The 19,450-nt window shown below is 30.9% G+C and overlaps 1 protein-coding gene across 1 annotated transcript in view; it reads right to left on the reverse strand.

Moving 5' to 3' along the window:
- The window catches only part of LOC119688291 (myb-like protein Q), a 134,379-nt gene extending 115,139 nt beyond the window's left edge, over positions 1-19,240 (reverse strand). Inside the window, exon 1 of the mRNA XM_038102970.1 lies at positions 17,933-19,240. Coding sequence (XP_037958898.1) covers positions 17,933-19,172 — 1,240 coding nt within the window. The 5' untranslated portion in view covers positions 19,173-19,240. The remainder of the gene's footprint in view (positions 1-17,932) is intronic.
- Positions 19,241-19,450: the final 210 nt, after the last annotated feature.

Below are 19,450 nucleotides of genomic sequence, written 5' to 3' on the forward strand. Positions count from 1 at the left end.
AGGTAGTTTTTATAAAAACTATATACACACCTGATGTGATTTTCTATATATTATTAAAAAATGGGCTTGACTAATAACGAGAAATCCATAAAATATAGAACAATTGTAGGTCTGGAAGAAATGCTCAGTTCATGTTCGGGCTCGTCAAAAATTGGGATGAAATTTTCTTTTATAATTCAAGGGCTGAATTTAAATAGCATAATTAAACAAGATACCGTCACTATTCTTTAGATAAATAACACGTGAAGTAAAAATTTTCGCTTGTCGACCAGAACTTTATAAAAGTGTTACAATAATGAACAATAGAACTTCATTCGTGATTAGAGAACTCGCTTGTAGATTGTCCTTTTAACATCCTGTTGAAGTCACATCAAAGAAATATGGTAATTATATAGTTGAAGTGGTCAAAATTGGTTGGTGTTACAACTTCATTATTTTTAAAATAGTGTGGTTTCGTCAGAGATCTTAAGATTGTGTCATGTATTCTTGAAGTCGCAAGGGAAACAAACATTTTTTGCTAACCGGACAGAATCAGACAACCCTTATAATAATGTTAAAGTAGTGGACAATTGGATCTCATTCTTAACTACTAAACTCTCCTGTGGAGTGAAATGCAGTCCTCTCAAAAGGACTATAACTATTTTTGCTTTATCTTTAACTGGTAGCAACTGGTTAACATTTTGGGATCAATATTTAACATTTTTGATAGTGCGATAAATATATGTAAAGTTAAATAACTATATGTTTCTAGAAGCCATGTATTTACATACAAAGTAAATTATTGCTTTTTGCAAATTTGGTACAAATTTTAATTAAAAATTAACTCTTAATTGCATATAATTAAATTGAAGTAGAATGTATCTCCAATAGTTATTCTCAGCTTAAATGCATTACTTTTATATGCACTATATATATGACATATATGTTATGTGCATACGAAGGGTGTTTGAAAAGTTTTATATCTACATATAATTAATTAATTATCTATATATAAATAATTATTTTGATTAATTTTTTTTAACAGCCAATTTAAGATATCACTGAAAGTGGAGAAAAATAAATATCACTTCTATGATTCAATTTACGCGCGTACATAAAAACTTAATACAACTCTGTAAATGTATTCCAAATCGGATTTACGGGGATTCCAAGTAAGAATATGGTACAGTAAAAGAGTAAAGAGGGGTGTGTGGCAATGAGTCAATGTATGGTCGTCAGAGCATAGTTAATGACGCCTGTTATTGTTAAAAACATCGTAAAATTGCAAAACCTAGTAATGAGTAGAAATGAAGAATTCAGTATGAGAACGATATAAGTAAGCTCGAGGTTATAAAAAACTGTTTGTTTGGGAATCAGCGTAAGCACCAAAAATGACGTCAGTCTAGAGATTCAACAGAAAGTCACTTTTGTCAACAGATGTTACTTTAGGCTAAGCAGGCGATTGAGAAGTAAAGGCAGCCCTCAATAAATAACACTGACATAGGTATAAAAATTCAATGGTTTTGTTTGCTTGATATAGAAGAAAATGCTTCAATTAGAAAGAAGTTTGATTCAGTGCCCGCAAGTGAAAAATACTGGCTTGGTCATGTTTTGCAAATGGAAGAAAATGCTTTGGCTAGAAAGGTATTTGATGCAGTGCCCGCAGGTGGAAAATGTTATTGAGGACGTCTGCTAATGCGGTGAAAAAACCAGAGGACCAAGGGTGAGAGGGCGCTCGGTGCAGAGGCTACTGAATACGGCCAAGGATAATTTGAGTCTGTAATGGCCAATTATCTAAATGAGTAAGTAAGCTTGAACGGACATGGAAGTATTTGAATAATTAGTATAATAATGTATTTGAGGCTTTAGTATCAGTTTTTATGCTTTTAGGTCTTATGTCAAAAAATTAACTTATATTGATAATTTTTTGATATAAGATCTCTTTAATTTGTTACTAATACCTCAAATGCGTTTTCATTCTAATTGCTTGAAACATTTTAATGTCCGGTCAAACTTATAACCGAGCATTTACCTCAAGCTCATTTCAGGTACTTCAATGATGCAAAAACATTCTATTGTACGTTTCATTATATAAAACTTTTGGAACACTCCTCGTATATATGACTACATCATACATATGTATATGTATATACATAAGCATTTATGTGTGTGTGTTTAAATAGTCACATTTAAACAAGCATTATTCATTGACTGGAGTCTTCCACCACAACTGATTAGACATTCATTAATTATGTACGTATGCGGTTGTGCGCGGATGATATCATCTGTTTAACATCAAAAATGTGAGGAATGAAAGAGCAAAGTGCATAGGCGAAAGGGCGCATAATTATAAATGTAATAAATTTAAAATACTGCAGGCGCACTTAAGATTCTCTCATGCAAATATAAATTAAAAAAAAATTTAAACAATAAATAAAAAAGGGCTAAATGTATCTAAGTACCGATTTGAATGCAGACAGACACATCAACACCCAGCAATGAAGTTGGGAGGCGCGCCGTATGTGGCAGCAACAGCAGAGTGCTTTGATGTTGTACTTTTTTTTTTAGTGTTGCCATAGTGTTTTCTGGTAATTTGGGGGGGAAAAAAAAAACTTTATACCAAAAATTGTATTGTTTTAAGAAAAGAGTGAGGGGGAAACAAAAAACTTACATTTTATACATTGCGGAAGACAATAGATAATAATTTTTTTTTTTTTTTTTTTTTTTTTTAACTTAATATTAAAAGGAACATTAAAATGAGAAAAAGAAAAAAATGTAATAGTTGCGCTGCAACATCAAAAGAAACTGTTGGCATTAAGCGCCCCACATACTCGTTCACACAGTACGAACAGCGATAGCAATAAATACGAACGCTGTTGTCGCTGGCATCACCGTCGGCGTCGGCGTCGACTTCGGCATCCTAAAAGCAATAGCAACATTGTAATCAGTATCAACAGTATCAGAGCACAGAGCACAGAGTTTAGAGTGTATAGTGTAGAGTGCAGGGTTTTGACTTAAGTCGTATGAAGCTATGCGCGAGGATGTGAATGAAGTTGGTGGTGAAGAGTGGGGCAAATTATAATGGCAAGAATTACACAAATTTCATTACAACAACAACAGCAAGAACAATAATAACAGCGAATGCATAAAGCAAAGCTGAACTGGATACATGGCACATGGCACATGAAATTCATTCCAAAAAGTTAATTACAAATTATTACAAAAGATATTATAAACATAATTATTTTTATATATGTATATGTGTATATGTACATATTCTTTATGTTTATGTATTTATACATATATATGTGTGTGTTAGTCTTCTGTCTTAACAATAAACTGTTTAAGTACTCTAGAAGAAGTGAATTTCGATAAAATAAATAATATGAAAAAAAAATTATGCATATAAATAAGTACAGAATTTACAGTCTTGGTTAGGTTGCTGTTGCTGTTGTTGTTGTTAATTTTGTTATTGTTGTTCTTGTTGGTTCGGTTAGTTCGGTTGGAGCAAATGATGATGAAAAAAACAAAACAAAAAAAAAATAAATAAAAAGTAAACAAGAAAAGAAGAAGAATCAGGCGAAAGGTCATGCACATGGGCAGCTAAAATTAGAAATTATATACCAAAATGGAAACATATTGTGAGTTAATTCGATTTAGATGAGCTACACTCCACTCTGACAGCTACACACATATTAGCATTTTAGCATTTTAGCAAAATTAGGCATGAGTAAGTGAGGATGGATTTTTGTTGCTGTTGAGCAAACAAAAATTTGGGCATTTCAAGTACATACAACAACTAACTACATAAGGGAAGTGAAAGTAAGTGAAGGGGGAGGACAAAGTGGTGGACGTGATGCGGCACACCAAAAATATGAAGTGAAATAATTCAAAATAAGTAACTATATTTTAAAAAAAAAAAAATTTTATTTCAAATAAAAACAAAAAAATTTTCATATAATCTATCAAAAAATATTTTTTTTTTGTTTGTATTTATATGAACAAAAATAGAAAGAGATTACTTATATATTTTTATAAAATATATATCTCAAATTGGTGGGCGGTGAATGTATAAACCATATAGAAGTGATGAAAAAGGAAGTAAAGAGAGCTTGTAAACATTTTGTTAATTGTAATCTATGACGGCTTTTAAAATTTCATAAAATAAAAAAAAAATTTTTAATTTGAAATTATTTTAGCATAAATCAATGGTAAAAAAGGTATAGCGTCGTTTTGGTTTAAAAGTGAAAGACTAAAAATACAAACAAAAAAATTTTTTTTAGTTTTCCATTATAGTAAACGCTTCTATACTTGCAAGAAGAAAGTATTTCAAATCAATTGATCATTGAAACTAACCCATAGTTATTTAATATATTAAAATTAGAGCAATAGACTAAGACACTTAATATTTTTAAAATATTTTTTATATAGCACAAATTATTTCAACTAAACAAGAATTATAATTGCATAAAAATTTTAAAATTTCCATTCCCCTTATTCCTTGTACTTAAAAAGTAAGTTTTTATAAAAATTAAAACTTGTCAATAAATTAAAAATAGCGCATTTGCTCGAAACAGTACATCTTTACAAGATATTTTTATGTGCATGCTACTGCAAATTATTTAAAGTAAACGAGAATTATAATTGCAGTGGTAATACTAAACATTGGCATACATTTCAAGCGAATATTTATCGTTGAATACATATATGTGCATATACGTGTATATATTAGTAAATGTGGAAAATATAAGAAATTTGTGTGTTTTGTTCCTAGATTTAGGTTTTATGTCGAATAATACTTTTGAAAATGAATTTTATTAAATCATTTCTTCTCAGTTTTCTGAAAATAATTTTTTCTGAAGAAGCTGCATTTTGACTGAGTATAGGATGAAATTTGTTTATAAATAATCATACACTATATTTAGATCCAATTACATAAAAGTGGATGTGTGATTTTGTGTTTGAAACCAAGTCCGACGGCTTGAATTTAAAAATTTCAGATAAATTAATGTTTATATAAACTACTATATATTTGTTCCTATTTCTTTCATTTAAGTTATTTATTTAATAGCTGCTGATATGAGCTCGACAATGGTGTTAAAATTAAATTTGCAAGTTGTGGCCTGTATTCCATGGAATGAAACATTAATGTCATCAACAATAATAACCAAATTCATTATTAACTCAAACCGCAGCAATAAATGCGTTGGTTTACTGAGTATTTGCCTTGCATGTTCCTTCAAGCTGAGACCTCCATTCTAACAGTCATACATTTTCCTATCATTGATCTTAACGTTCGTAGTCTTTTGCGTTGTTTCAAATTAAAATTGACACTTCAATACAAATTGACATAAATGAGTCTTAAGGTGCTTGCGGTGGAAGAGTGCTTTGAATAACAAGAAATAGCTCCGAAATCATTACAAAATTATTTCAGTCAATTAATTTTTCCTCTTGCTGTGGTTTTACTTTCAATGGAATCAATAATTTAGGGCAATACATGCGAACCACGGGTCCTGTGGGGTATTTATAACTGTACTGAAATTTTATTAAAATAGAATTTAAAAATTATATACTAAAAATAATGATAAAAGAAATTTAAAATAAATGAAAATAATAAAAATATTATATAAAATTAAGAATTAAAAATTACCCCGTAGATGACTCTAGACTATAGTCGAAATAATGATGATAATAAATATATATTGGTTTTAAATAATTTATAAAAAAGTTATGTTTCATTTAAACAATTGACAAAGAAATGCATATATTTATTATAATAAAAAATGTCAAAATAAAATAAATGAAACAAAAACAAATTAAATTGATGTCCTTAATTTAATCTATTTTTTAAAGATAGTCACTAAAAATGTTTTCATTACTAAGAAAATTTGCGGTTAATTATAATCAACAGATTGATAAATTTTCATTAATCAACAATTTGTTTGCAATGGATTGCTTAATATATATTTGGCACTATTCACTAAAAAAAATTTTGTGCAATAAACCAAACCCACAAGACAACACCGTTGTTGTTGCAAATTTATTTAATGTATTTCTTCGTTCATAGTTTCTGCATTTGAATAGTTGTCAACTTATGTAATTTGCTTGTAAGTACATTGTGATTTAAGATTTAAGAAACCATGATTGTTAGCCGAATGAGACTATATTTAATGCTCAATATATTATACTATATATTATATTATATTACTATATCAATATATATTGCAATATATACACCATTGTAGATTTCTGGTACTAGCAGTTGACTTTAATTGAAGAAAAATTATTTAAACTGTAAAATGAAGAACAAATTGTCTTTCGTTGACGATTTATTAAAATTAAGTGAAACCAATAGTTTTAGGTGTAGTATTTTTCTCTTCCCTCAAATGAAAGTTGGAATATTCCGACCGTGTCAGATTTTTCGTAGTAGCAATCGAGACTAATTGTGCAGCATACATTAAGTCTTTAGTATGAAGAAAAAAAAATCTTTTATTGAGGATTTTTTTAATATCAATTCTATATAGGCTTAAAGCAAGGCGGGCTGATTACAAAAATAATTTAATAAATATTTTAACTTTTTCGGGACTGAGAGAATATTCTGTCACCTGAGATAAAACAATCTAATTGATATAGCAACTCAAATAAGGATAATAATATGTATTCACTGCCTTTCTTTAAGCAGTTTTTCTCTCTAAGACTACTAATGATGATAATTTACTATATAAAGTGTTTTTACATAAATGAGCTCATTATAAATAAATTAACTACCTATGTGAGCTGTGGAATTTTTATTTTTATTTATAGTAGGAGAATTAACAGGAATAGTTTTATGGCGAAAAAATGCCAAGTGCAACTCTTTTTCCACAAGGAAATTTATCAAAATCACCAAAATTTTAAATATTTCTTATTTGTTTTATATGTAAAATGTAAACAAACAAATTTTTCACATGTATAAATCAACTTATGTCAATGGAAACGACCAAATCTTAATTTCATTAACTCAAATAGTTTCAGCTACAGTGGAATGATGGTATAATGTTATACGTGGTCACTAACCTTAGCTCAGTTTTACTGAGTGGGAGAGGAGAGGGAGGCGTATTACATGTATAGTAATAATGGTAATACATTGTTTGTCTGCAATACATATACATTTGGACATAATTTAAAGTGTGATTCAAATTTTTTTGTCCAATAAAACCTTATCATGTAATCCAAGCTTTATACCCCAAATCACCTGAATCCGCCACTGTGTGCTCACATTTGTCTTGCCATGCGAAAACATAGTGAAGTACTTCAATGTGGCTTACGTTTAATTTTCATTCCAATTTATCTTCTCATTGTTCGCGTACTACGAGTATTTGCAATCACTTTAGTGTGATGTGCCACGGTATCGCAGAGTGTACATGCGCACACACAGTAATTGTAATTACTTTTAATAGCGTTATGATTACATTACTTCAACAAACAGTATTTCCGCTCAATTTTCTTGTATTTTCCATGCTTTTTTCTGCTCTATGTGAAATGGAAAAAATGTATTTTGTAAAATTAATTAAAAGTGTCATTATATCAAAGCGAAAAACTGTATTTGGGCTAATGGAGTAGATAATATGGAAATATACTCGTACGCGCGTATGGCAGAGACATAGTCGAATAGATAAGAGTGTTAATTATTGTCTCTGTGAGTGTAGAAGATACTCGTAGAAGGTGTCACTTGATAGTGTTTGTATGAACTCAACAACAACTCGGGTGAATAACAATTACAGCTTAACGAACCAAAAATAATTTGCGGAAGAAATGTTACGGTCTTAGGCTATGAGATTGGTGAGCGATACTTCTGGTACTGTTTGGATGACATATTGGGATTTAAGTGTTTACAAATAAAATATAAATAAGCATGACTGCAACATAAACTTACATGTGTTTTGGAACAGTAGGTGTACATTCTGTAACGCTAAATGTTAAGTTATAGGATTCGAACATAGGTATGAATACAGATAAGTGATTATCTCAATTCAGTGGGCCATCTAAGGCCTTGATGAATCAAAGAACAATTTTATTAAGTACGGAATTAACTTAAAATTTTGTAATAAAGATGCAGTTCAAAAACATTGTCTTATAAATAACAAAAAATTTTATGGAGAGTTTTCGAACTTGAAATTATTTTATTTTAGTTGGTCTTCTATCTCATCAACTGATAAAAAATATTGAGTAAATATCTAATACCTAATAATACCTAACAATTGTAAGTTATACCTAGAGGATATTTTTTTTTCAAAACTAGTGTCGTGAATTTGTCCAACAGCAGGTACTGCTGCTAAGAAGAGTCCTATTGCGCCAAATTCACCTTTATTAAAGCTTTGTGTACAAAGTCCAGAACTTGATCTGGAGAAGAGGTCTTAATTTGTACTGCTGACAGAAATTCCACATAAAACAAGTTCTTTTGTTCGTTGATAAAACTGAATAATCACAAAGAATACTAATAATTGTTTCCTAATTGTTAGATAAGATATTCCTATTGAGTACAAATTTCCTAAAAAGCAAAGTATTTATTTATCGATGGACTCATGACAAGCCTATCGAGAACCAAAATATTACTAAGGAAAGTGTACAAAACTCTTTTGTCGATAGACTCAGAGCGAAGCTTTAGAAAACAAAAAATCCACTGCGCCGAGTGTTCAAGAATTCTTTATCGATGCTCTGAAAATGAAGTTACAATTTATCAAGAACAAAAGTTTGACTGTATGGAGCTACGATAGAAGTGACATTAATTGCAGTGGTGCTGGCAGGAGATTAGGTAGTGAGTATTTATGCTAAAAATTAAGCATTCCCTTAAACCGCAAATGCAGGAAACGTACGTATTAAGAAACCGCTGGATAGTTTCAGAGCAAATATCCTGGCCTAACAAAAGACTTACCACTATGGAAACCTACGAACTTATGAGCCTGGCGGATGTTATATTTTATATTTTATTTAGAACTTCACGACTTTCATGAACTACAGTGTATATGGTTATAGAAAAATGTCAATTATGTATTTGGATTGGATAAGAAGCTTTGCCGCCAATAAAATCAGTCAGAGTTATCATTTGTGCTAAACGTTATAACGTTCCGGAGTGAAACTCCTCACAAAAATTATAAAATTAAATCGAAAATATTATTCGATTTAAAGCATTTCGTTTGTTATTTCTACTAAATTTAACTTAAAATAAAATATATAACATATCGAGCAATTGCAGTTCGGTTGGGTCTCTCTGTCAAAATATAGAAAGACGGAGAAAATTTCTGACATATATTTAGTAAAATTGAAATTGCTGGAAGTTAAATAAATTGCATTAAATGTTTGAAATTTCAAAAAAATTTAGAATCCTTGGTTATTTATCCTTTCATAAAAGAAAATAAATTCAGTGCTCGTCATAAGAACAGAATCTCTCTTCCTTCTATACGAGTTCACTAATTTATTTCAATAGTTTTTATTAAACTATAAATTTTCTACAAAAGGAAACTGCTAATAGATAAATTAGCTATTTGTAAGCTTCTTCTTCTTAAAATTTATTACTTTGGATAGAAAATATTTTGATGATCCAAAACGTAATGAATATAAATTTTTCGTAATTTCATCTAAGCGTTCCTTTGAACTTTACTGCGGCGTGTTTCACTTTTATGTAGCCATTAAGGTCCATTACGGATGCCTTTTACTATTACGAAGCATCGCACAACAGTTCACTTCTCTGTACATTCCACTATTTTCCTAAGATTTTAAATTGAATTTTCCCTCGTAATGACTCTGTTTCATCTTTTATCTCCGCACTTCTAAACAAGAGTATCTCGCCTTTCCCTTAATTCCATTTTGGCGCGTGTGAGTGTACCAAAGGTAACAAAAGTGAACTGCAGCTTCAAGTGGAGTGGAAATGTGGAAATATGGAAGTGAAAGGAAAAAATCGTGAGGAATATTTATGCTTTGATTAAATAAAGTTTTCTATTTTAATTTTTATCTAATTCATTTCCTTTATTTAATTTATTTGATTTTAATATTTTATTTAATGGCATTTCTTTCTTTGCTCAAATGAGCAGCATGCAAAATATTCCAATACCGAATACAGCCATGGGGAATAGATACAATACCACGAATATTACGAATAAGTGGATAATGAATCGAATAAGAGTAGGAGTTTATCGATTGAATACACTTAAGTTTTGCAATATTTGTCTAACATTTGAGTGGATCTAGTGCGATTTAATGGGTTCTAATGAATAATTTAAAATTAACGATTTTATGTTCTTTTTGCACTGGCTATGGCGCCATCAGTCAATAATAGAGTATGAGCAACTCTGGCTGTAGCCCGAGCTAGAACCAAAACGGCTGCTGGCTCTACGGATGTTGAGCAGATGTCATGCATAATATGAGCTGCACATAATAAAACCATATAAATTCATTCATTCATTCATCTTGAACTCATACATAAATGAATAAAATTTATTAAAAACTCATAAAAAAGTTAATAAAAATTTTCTTAAATAATTTTGTGGTAAAATTTTAAAAGTGCTTTAATGTCGCAATTACACGCGCCATTGTCGTGGAAGAAGTTTGAATAATCATAATTGACATTTTACGACTGTTATTAGCATCGTTAATGAATGTTTAATAAAAAATTTAAAGAACATCAAATACCACGAGTTTAGAAAGATTAGAAGCAATGGAGTTATGGAGTTTCTTTCATTTGTTTCTGACAGTCATTAAAAAGTAGTAAAATACCGAACTGCGAAACCAAATACTAGAATATATTTAGCATATAAATATGTATATATATATATATTAAAATTAATAAAAATATAACAAGGGGGAAAATCACTACCCCTTGCAAACAAATCAACTTAAAATGTAAAATATAATAAATGTAAATAACTAAAAATAAAATAAAAAAATAAATATATAATATAATATATATATTTGTTTTATATACACCCATATACACCCATATATTTTAAATTTATTTTATTTTATATATTATATATATATATTATTACATCTATAATAAAATAATAACAACATAAATATATGTACATATATATAGGTATTATATATATAGATATATACTGGTTTGTAGAAGGAAATGAACCTTTTTGGAACCTATTATTCGGTTGTATTTTTTATTTATATATATATTTCTTTTATTTTTTTTATATATTTTTTATACATATATATAATATATATATATAATAGGTTGTAAAAGGTTTCACTACCCCATATAAACAAATCAACCCAAAATTAATTATCTTAAAATATATATGGAATACATATATTGCATATAAATCTACGCATGTATATAAATATATTTATTTTTTTTCATTTTTTTTTAATTATATATGCATAGACTTATACTCAATATAATATATTCGTTTGCAAGAAGGATGGATCCCTTGAAGATGGTTTCAAATATTGTAAGAGTTCTGCGTCGAAGGGTCGCAGAGTAAGTAATATATGTGCTTAATATGTGCTCTATCACTATCTAAATCTACACTCTACACCGTAACATGCGTTAAAATTGATAAAACAAACTCTCTTTTTAAGCTTTTGAGCTCTTATATAGTAAGCTTGAAAGAAAATCATATATTCTTACATTTGTAAACTCTTTAAAGTATTTTGGTTTGATAATTCCTCCCAATAATTATTACGATTAATAAATTTCTCATCAAGTTCTTTGTGATTTCTCTACATATATCCCTAGATAGGAAGAGTCTGTTTTTAAACAATTTTTTTTAGACTTAGTTAATTGGTTCTAAACACAAAATCAAGGCGAGTAACTCGTTTCTGTTTTTTTTATATTGCCAACCTTTCGCATCACATAATTACCAATTTTTTGCAGTTTTAATACCAAATTCTACGCAAGAAACCCCTTCTTTAAAAATCAATTCCTTCTAGTACTCAAAGCTTGGTAGCCACAAAAAAAATTTGTAATTTTTTATTTTGTTAAGTCACGCAGGAAATCTGTGTTTGTTTCTTCTCTATCCAAGTTTTCACAACGTCTACAATAAGTATTAAACGGTAAACGGAGTTTTCTAACTTAGGATCCTACAAACAAATGACCTAAAGAAAATGTAATAAGACTCGCAGTGAAAAGTCGGTCAAGGTCTAAGGAACTCGAGACAAGTTAAAATGTTTATTCGTTTCTCGTTATTCGTTTTTTCGTTTCTGATTCTGTATTCTTTTAAGCAATGCTTATCGTATATATATTATACTTCCGTCACAACTTCCCATCCCAGAGTGAGAAAACATATTTTAAAATGTTAATTATTTTATTTACAGGCCTAAATTGCAATTATCTTATTTTATTATCCGTACTGGCAATAGCTCAAAGCGAATGTAAATATTTTTATTTCCCATTAAATTAAGAGGAAAAATTGCTTTGCATAACTTTAATTTGAAAAACCGAACCCGACGGCTTGAGACACAGACGTGGAAAGAAAGTAGTGGGTGTGTTTTGTTGGTACTAAAATAAAGTCCGAATAAGTTATGTGCTAATAAAAGTTGAATAAATTATGTTAAATTGTAAACAGAACAAAATATCCTTGTTCCAAATAACCCAGCTATTTTGGTTACTTTAAAGAGAATTCCACATTTTAGTTTTAGTTGCAGTCACTGCCACAGTCCTAGTATCACTCAGAGTCACAGTTACAGTCGCAGTCGCAGTCAGTGATTCGGTTATTCGGTGATTCGGTTTCAATTTCAGTCATGGTTAGTTGGGGAAAAATTAGCTTGGAGTTCCATAATAAATAAAATATGTGAAAATCAAATTCCACTTTCACCCACAAAACCTAACCGAAATAACTATAAAATATGGCTCACGTACAGGTTGTTAGGTTGTGATGAAATATTTAAATATTTATTATTGGCAGTTTGCCACGATTTAGGCAGAACAGCGATACTCCTACGGCACGCCGCTCCGTTTCCAGTATTCTCGGTTCGCATGAGAATTTAAATTTTGTGGGGTAAAAATTGGAAAGAACCGAAAGTTTAAGGTTACGAGTGACTGCGGATGGGCTGGGATGGGAGTTGTGTAGAGGATTTTTATATGTTGCTAGTATTTGCATTTGTGTTCCTGTGCGGAAAATTATGTCAAACGTTTTGCGAATGTGACGACTCCCTACCTTACCTGGTGAACAAGCGTATCTTCTTTTGTTGGTAAGCGACTAATGCCGAGTACCGCGTACCGCTTTCCGCTTTTCGCTTTGCGATTGTCGTCGGCGCTTCCACAAATAACATTTTACTTAATTCATTAGTTAAGATTTATGGTAGATTCATTGACGCAATCAAGCCGTAGGCGTTTTGACTTGTTTTAGCGCTTTTAATTTATTTTTCAAAGCCCAAAATGTGCTTCGCGTCTTACTTGCTGCCAAAACATTTAGGGATTTTCACAGCCGTTAGTGGCCTTTAATGAGTTTCTGCAACTTCTGCTCATACCTTCTCCTGCTTTTCCCTACAATTTCTTTTTTTTCTCGTTTAGGCTTTTAATGTTTCTCTTTTTTCAATGGTGGAACATTTTGCGCTTTAATTAAATTAAATTGAATTTTAAATCTACTCACAATTTTGTTTCCTTCAAAATTCCTTTGGATTGGATTTAGAGCCTTAAATCTGCGGTGGGTACTAAATTAAAAATTGGGTATCGAAACATAAGGCTTGGTTTAAAACAAGTAGAGCTGGTCATATTTGAAGGAAAAGTTTGTTCAGTAAAAGTGATTGATTACAGTCTTTTGTCAACAGATGTCTGAGCAATATTTGTAAAATATGGTGCCTCAGGATTGTAAGTAACGAAGACCTTTGATGAGTTGTACATCAGATAAGCAATATATAGAATTGTTGCAAAAAGGCGTAAATATGTTTGATTTAATCACACATTTTGAAAAGCATACGAAGATTTTTCTTTTACAGCATTGCCAAGGTATCCACGGAATTTTTAACAATGTGGCAGACTGGAGATTGCTTCAAGAAGAACGATTAAAATCGATGGCGTGATTTGTACAACAAATATTAAAAATCGTATATTAAATCTAATACAAATGCTTTAATTATACAACAAACATATTTTCTTGACTATAGGAAGTCAAAGTAGCCATTTTTATAATGCCGGATTTGGTTTCGCAAAGTAGTGGCTTTAAGTTTTGTTTGCATAATGAAACTTCTGCTGAACTCATGTTGAGATTAAAGTAAAAGGCTTTCGGTGCACGATTAGTGAGAATATTTAAAAAAAAAGGTGAAGAAAGCATTGACGTCATTAACTGCCATAATTGCTTAACACCATGCTGCTCTTAAAACACTTAATGGTATAATGGGCCGATAAAGATTCCATTGGAGTTCCAAAGAATTCTACTGGTAGCAATTGAAGCTATGCTTTTGAATATGGTTTTGTACTTGTCTCCACCAGAGGTATCTTATTTTTATAATCATAAAAATATGTATGAAATTTAAACTGACAGATATTTTTTAACAATCAAAATTTTATCTTTGATAGGTTAGATTAGGTAAAGTGAAGATAGTAACATATCATCTTCAAATAGCTAAGAAAACCGTTTTGATTCTACAATTCCTAGAAATAGTAGGTACAAAAATGATTATGTGAGAATCCAACGAAAACATTGATATATGCGAGTATCTGCTCAATGCTAATGCTGGAAATATCGTCGAGAGTGTTAAGGAAGGGGACACTTAAAAGCTTAAGCCTAGTTTTATACAAGTCGGGGCATAGACACAATTGATGTTCTGATGTCTTTCTCTCAAGCGGATGCAGACATGTACTAGAGACATGATTCTACAGGGGAGGCCTAGCTGAGGCACATGCCATTGAGAAACCAAAATATATTATATGTAACCAAATTAGAATATACTTAATAAAATAATCGTATAACTATTAGTCTTCACCAGAGAGGTGAACGATCAGATCAGTAATTTCATACGGCCAATTGAATGATCTGCTTATAAAACTTAAAGGAACATTATTTTTGAAAAAAAAGTGAAAACCTAGCGTCATTTTACGTTTTAAAGGAGATTTCCTTTAATGATAACATCCATTTAATATAGTTTTCATTGTACCATTGCATTAGTATATATTAAATATAAAAATAATAGAAGTCCACACAAATATTATATGAACTATAAACTAATTGAAAAATTCGTTGTGCGGTTAGTCAAACTTCAATAAATTAACTAAAATTTTGGTTGCTGTCTTTTCATTTCTATTCAAAACCTTCTAAATTTTAAATTATATTTTTGTCGACATAAGATGAGTCACTTTCGGAAAAAAATTGATATTATGGATATATAATATATTCGTTAAGAAAATTATTTTTTAGAAATTTATATTAAATTTTCACATGAGAGGAGAAGAGAAAATCAAAGCGGTTTGTTGAAGTCCTTCACAGTTTAGTACAAAAAAGTGTGGTGGAATATTTTTCCATAAACAAAAATATAACAAATTCATTTATAAAAGTTTCCAACAACTTTTGATTGAATAATATCATAATTAGTAGTAACACAAACCGACATACATAAAAGGATTACGAGTTTTGCCAGAGTTTGCCTTGCGCTAACTTGCCATGTCCTGACGCACACATGTCATTTAGAAGTGTTGGAAAGTGTTGCATTTTTATTAAAAAAAAAAAAAAAAAACCTAAAAAATATGACAAAATTTCAGAAAAGATAATTAAAAATTATTTCTGTGAAAAAGATTCATTTCGACAGAAAATTGTTCGAAAAAGTTTTTTTGGGTTAAAAAAGTTTAAACTACAAAGTTATTTGGACTAATCAAAGTTTAGATACAGATTGCAACAGAAAAAAATCCATTGAAGTAAAACTTTGGTAATTGGCTTCATCAAATTTGACTCCATCTATTTCTATATTATTTCTAATATACTTATGCTTATATAAATATTATTTTTTTTTTCGTTGTATTATATGTAATCATAAAAAAAAATATCCTTGTTAAAAAAGTTTGAGGAGGAATTATTAAATAAAATAATATCGGTGCAGAGGGTACGAAAACCTAAAGTTTGTGAATTTGTAATCCTTACGCATAATAATTTACATAAAAATTAAAGGTTAAAAGGATACATGGAAAGGATAGTTAGGAAAAAAATTTCCATAAACAAGTCTTACTGCAGAGGTGGTAGAAGTTAAGAGAAAAAATCAAAGTTTATTAGTGCTACTACATTTATAAAAATATGTTAAGAGCAATGACAGAAGAAGGGTATTGGGGTAGGTGGTATAGATAATATAGTATGGAGGGTCTCTAATATTTTAAATATTCAAAAGTTTTTCAGGTATGAAAATTTCAACAATAAAAAGAAAAGCAAAATGATTTACTTATGAATAGAAAAAAACATAAAGGAATAAGTTGTTTTTGTTTAAGGGTACTGACAAAATTTTGGACTGGTACATAATGGTAAATGAGATATATATAAATTAATATACTTCAGTATGTTAAACATGATGAAAGGGAATAAGGCAAATAGACTACAATTTTATATAGAAGTAAAATATTTTATTTCTTAATTTAAATCAATTCTTAATAAAAGTTTTTAGAAGATTTCAACGAATTCCAATTAAATTTTCTTTGAAATAACGAACCAGAGGTGGCACAAAGAGCATCAATGACAAATTACAGGTCTGACATGACCCACTTTTAATCACAAAAGATTAGTACAGTTAATTGGTCTTGCTTAACACTTACTATAAAGCACAATGAATGTTTTTACTGGATACTGCCTTATGGATCAGCAAAGGGTTCGTTTAATTAACTACTGTAATGGATATGACTCAAAGGAGAAGAAGAAAATATAGCTTACCTACTCTGTTACAGTCAGGCACCAGCTTCTTCCTGCAGTACTTCTTCTATATTACAAACACAGACGTTAAATCTATTTGTTTTATTTTGATGATTAGTTCGGTTTTATAGTTCGGCTTCAGCCTATTTCTGAAGTATTTTTCCAAACTCACAACCATAGACCTTAAATCTATTTGTTTCCTTATTATAATAAAGTATTTTTTTGATACGAATTACAGGTATTTTTTATTTCCTAAGAAGAGCTTACCAGTAATAAAGTGTACTTCAAAAGTCCAGTTATCGGGAATTGAAATTATTATGAAGTTAAGTATTTATTGTGTTTGTAATAATGATGAAAATGAACCTAAGCATCCTTATCAAGTCATTGATGCTGACGAAAGAAGTGAGAGCTCTTATAAATGAAAGTCTTGGTTAGAAATTCCGATACCTAAAAGAGTATAGTTTTGGAACAAGCCTCAATACAAAATTCTCTAAAATAGTGACATATATAAAGAATACACTTTCCGAATTACACTAAAGGAGCAATCAAAGATATACACAACCAATTCGGTTTAAAACATGATTTAAATGATTGATTCATCTGGGGACACATAAAATGTTATTCTTAAGAAGTTTTGGAAGAAAGGAGAAATACTCGTATATATGTCGATTACTACCTTCATACGGTAAGTCAAAGTCAACCAAAACAATTTTTTTTCTTAGCTAGTATCATTTTGAAACTGCATCGACAGATTTATTGTTCAATCATCTAAATGTTAATAGATGATAAATACTAATCGAATGTGGAATAGATGTATTACTAGATAATTACACTGGATCTATATTATTGGTGATATAGTTTGTATACAACCACATTTTTTATTGTCACTAATTATTACAACTTTATCTTTCCTGTTTAGATAACATTCCTCTATAAACAAAATTTGGGTGGCGGTCCATGTCAGCTCAAGAGAGTTTTTACTATATATGCTATAAAGATATCACTTTTGAAATATATAATATATGTATAATATTTAGAAATGTATAAATCCTTTCACCAAAAATACTTTTTATACATCACGGATATTCACGATTTATAAGAGAAAGTAATAATGAAATAAAACCTTATTCATCACTTACCATAATCCGTGGGCATGGCACACAGTTGTTGATGATGGTGCGGATGTTGTGGGCATATGCCCTCATGCGGATGCGGAATATAGTATTCAGCTGGAAAAAATTCACCAGGATATTGTATATAAACTGGACCTGGTGGTGGTGGTGGTTGTGGCGGTGCGGCAGCAACAACTGGTCCACCACCACTAACACAACTGCCAGCACTACTGCCAATGCTGCTGCTAGTGGAACCGCTTGGTGAAACACCTGGACCGGCATGCACAAGACCATTCTCTTGTACATGTTGTGATTGGGAATGTTGAGATTGTTGCTGCTGTTGTTGTTGTTGTTGCTGCTGCTGTTGTTGTTGTTGTTGTTGTTGTGTTGTGCCAACATTGGCTGGATTTGGCTGCATTTGTGGACCATGGTGTGCATGATGTATATGTGGTGGTGGCGGTGGTGGACCCATAGCACCACCAGTCGCCACCATATGTGCAGCAGCTTGCTGTTGCATTGCAGCAACTATAGCCAATTGTTGCTGTTGATGCTGTTGCGGATGATGTACTGCGCACACTGGGGTTGGCACAATTTGTGCAGCACCCTGTTGTGGTTGTGGTGCTTGTTGCAACAGTGGAGGTGATGCTGTTAGCGAATTAGCTGAGTTATCAGTTCCAGACAGCTGTTGCTGATGTATGACGCCAGCAGCATTGGCTTGTGGCGGTGGTTGTGGCACATGATGTGGCACGTGGTGTGCTGCCACTGTGTGTACAATGGTATGCGCATGCGGATGTGCATATTGTGCCTGTTGTGTGTGTTGATGTTGTGTTGGATTTGGTGGCTGCTGTTGTTGTTGTTGCAGCAGCTGCAGCTGCATTTGCTGCTGCTGCTGCGGCACAACCATAACGATACCACCGCCTGTTGTTGCCAGCGTTGTGGTAGTGGTTACCAATGAGTTTGTCTGAAGTGCTGTAGCGTTACTAGTGGGACGCTCGAACACTGCAGCCTGACAGCTTAAATTCGAATGCGATGCAATATGACGTGTTGTTGCTGTTGTTGTGGTTGATGTTGCAGCGATTGTAGCAACATTGTTGCTTGAATTACTATTGTTGTTGCTATTGTTGCTGGTATTGTTGTACTGTTGCTGTTGTTGGCTATCTGTGTTGTTATTGTTGTTGGTATTATTGCTGCTATTGTTGTTGTGGTGTGCGTGCTGTACTTGTGGTTTGTTTTGGTCTTGTGTTGCAGCCGCATTCAAACGCACCATGCTACTTTTTTTTTAATAATGCTGCTATTTATTTGTTTGTCTTCGCCAATATTGTCTTGCTAATATTTATTTTTGTTTGCTTTTTTTTTTTTTGTTACTTTTGTTACAAATTGTTTATATTTGTTGTTTACTTTTAGTTTATTTAAAACAAACTTCAGCAAATAAAAATTATGATAAAGATTAATTGTTTGAACAAATCTTTTTGTTGATTCTATGCTGTGTGGTTGAGATAAATGTTGCATTTAAAATGTTTCTTCAACATTGTTGCAGCAACTTGG

Source organism: Teleopsis dalmanni, chromosome X (assembly GCF_002237135.1).
Source record: "Teleopsis dalmanni isolate 2A chromosome X, ASM223713v2, whole genome shotgun sequence".
Classification (NCBI taxonomy): Eukaryota; Metazoa; Arthropoda; class Insecta; order Diptera; family Diopsidae; genus Teleopsis; species Teleopsis dalmanni.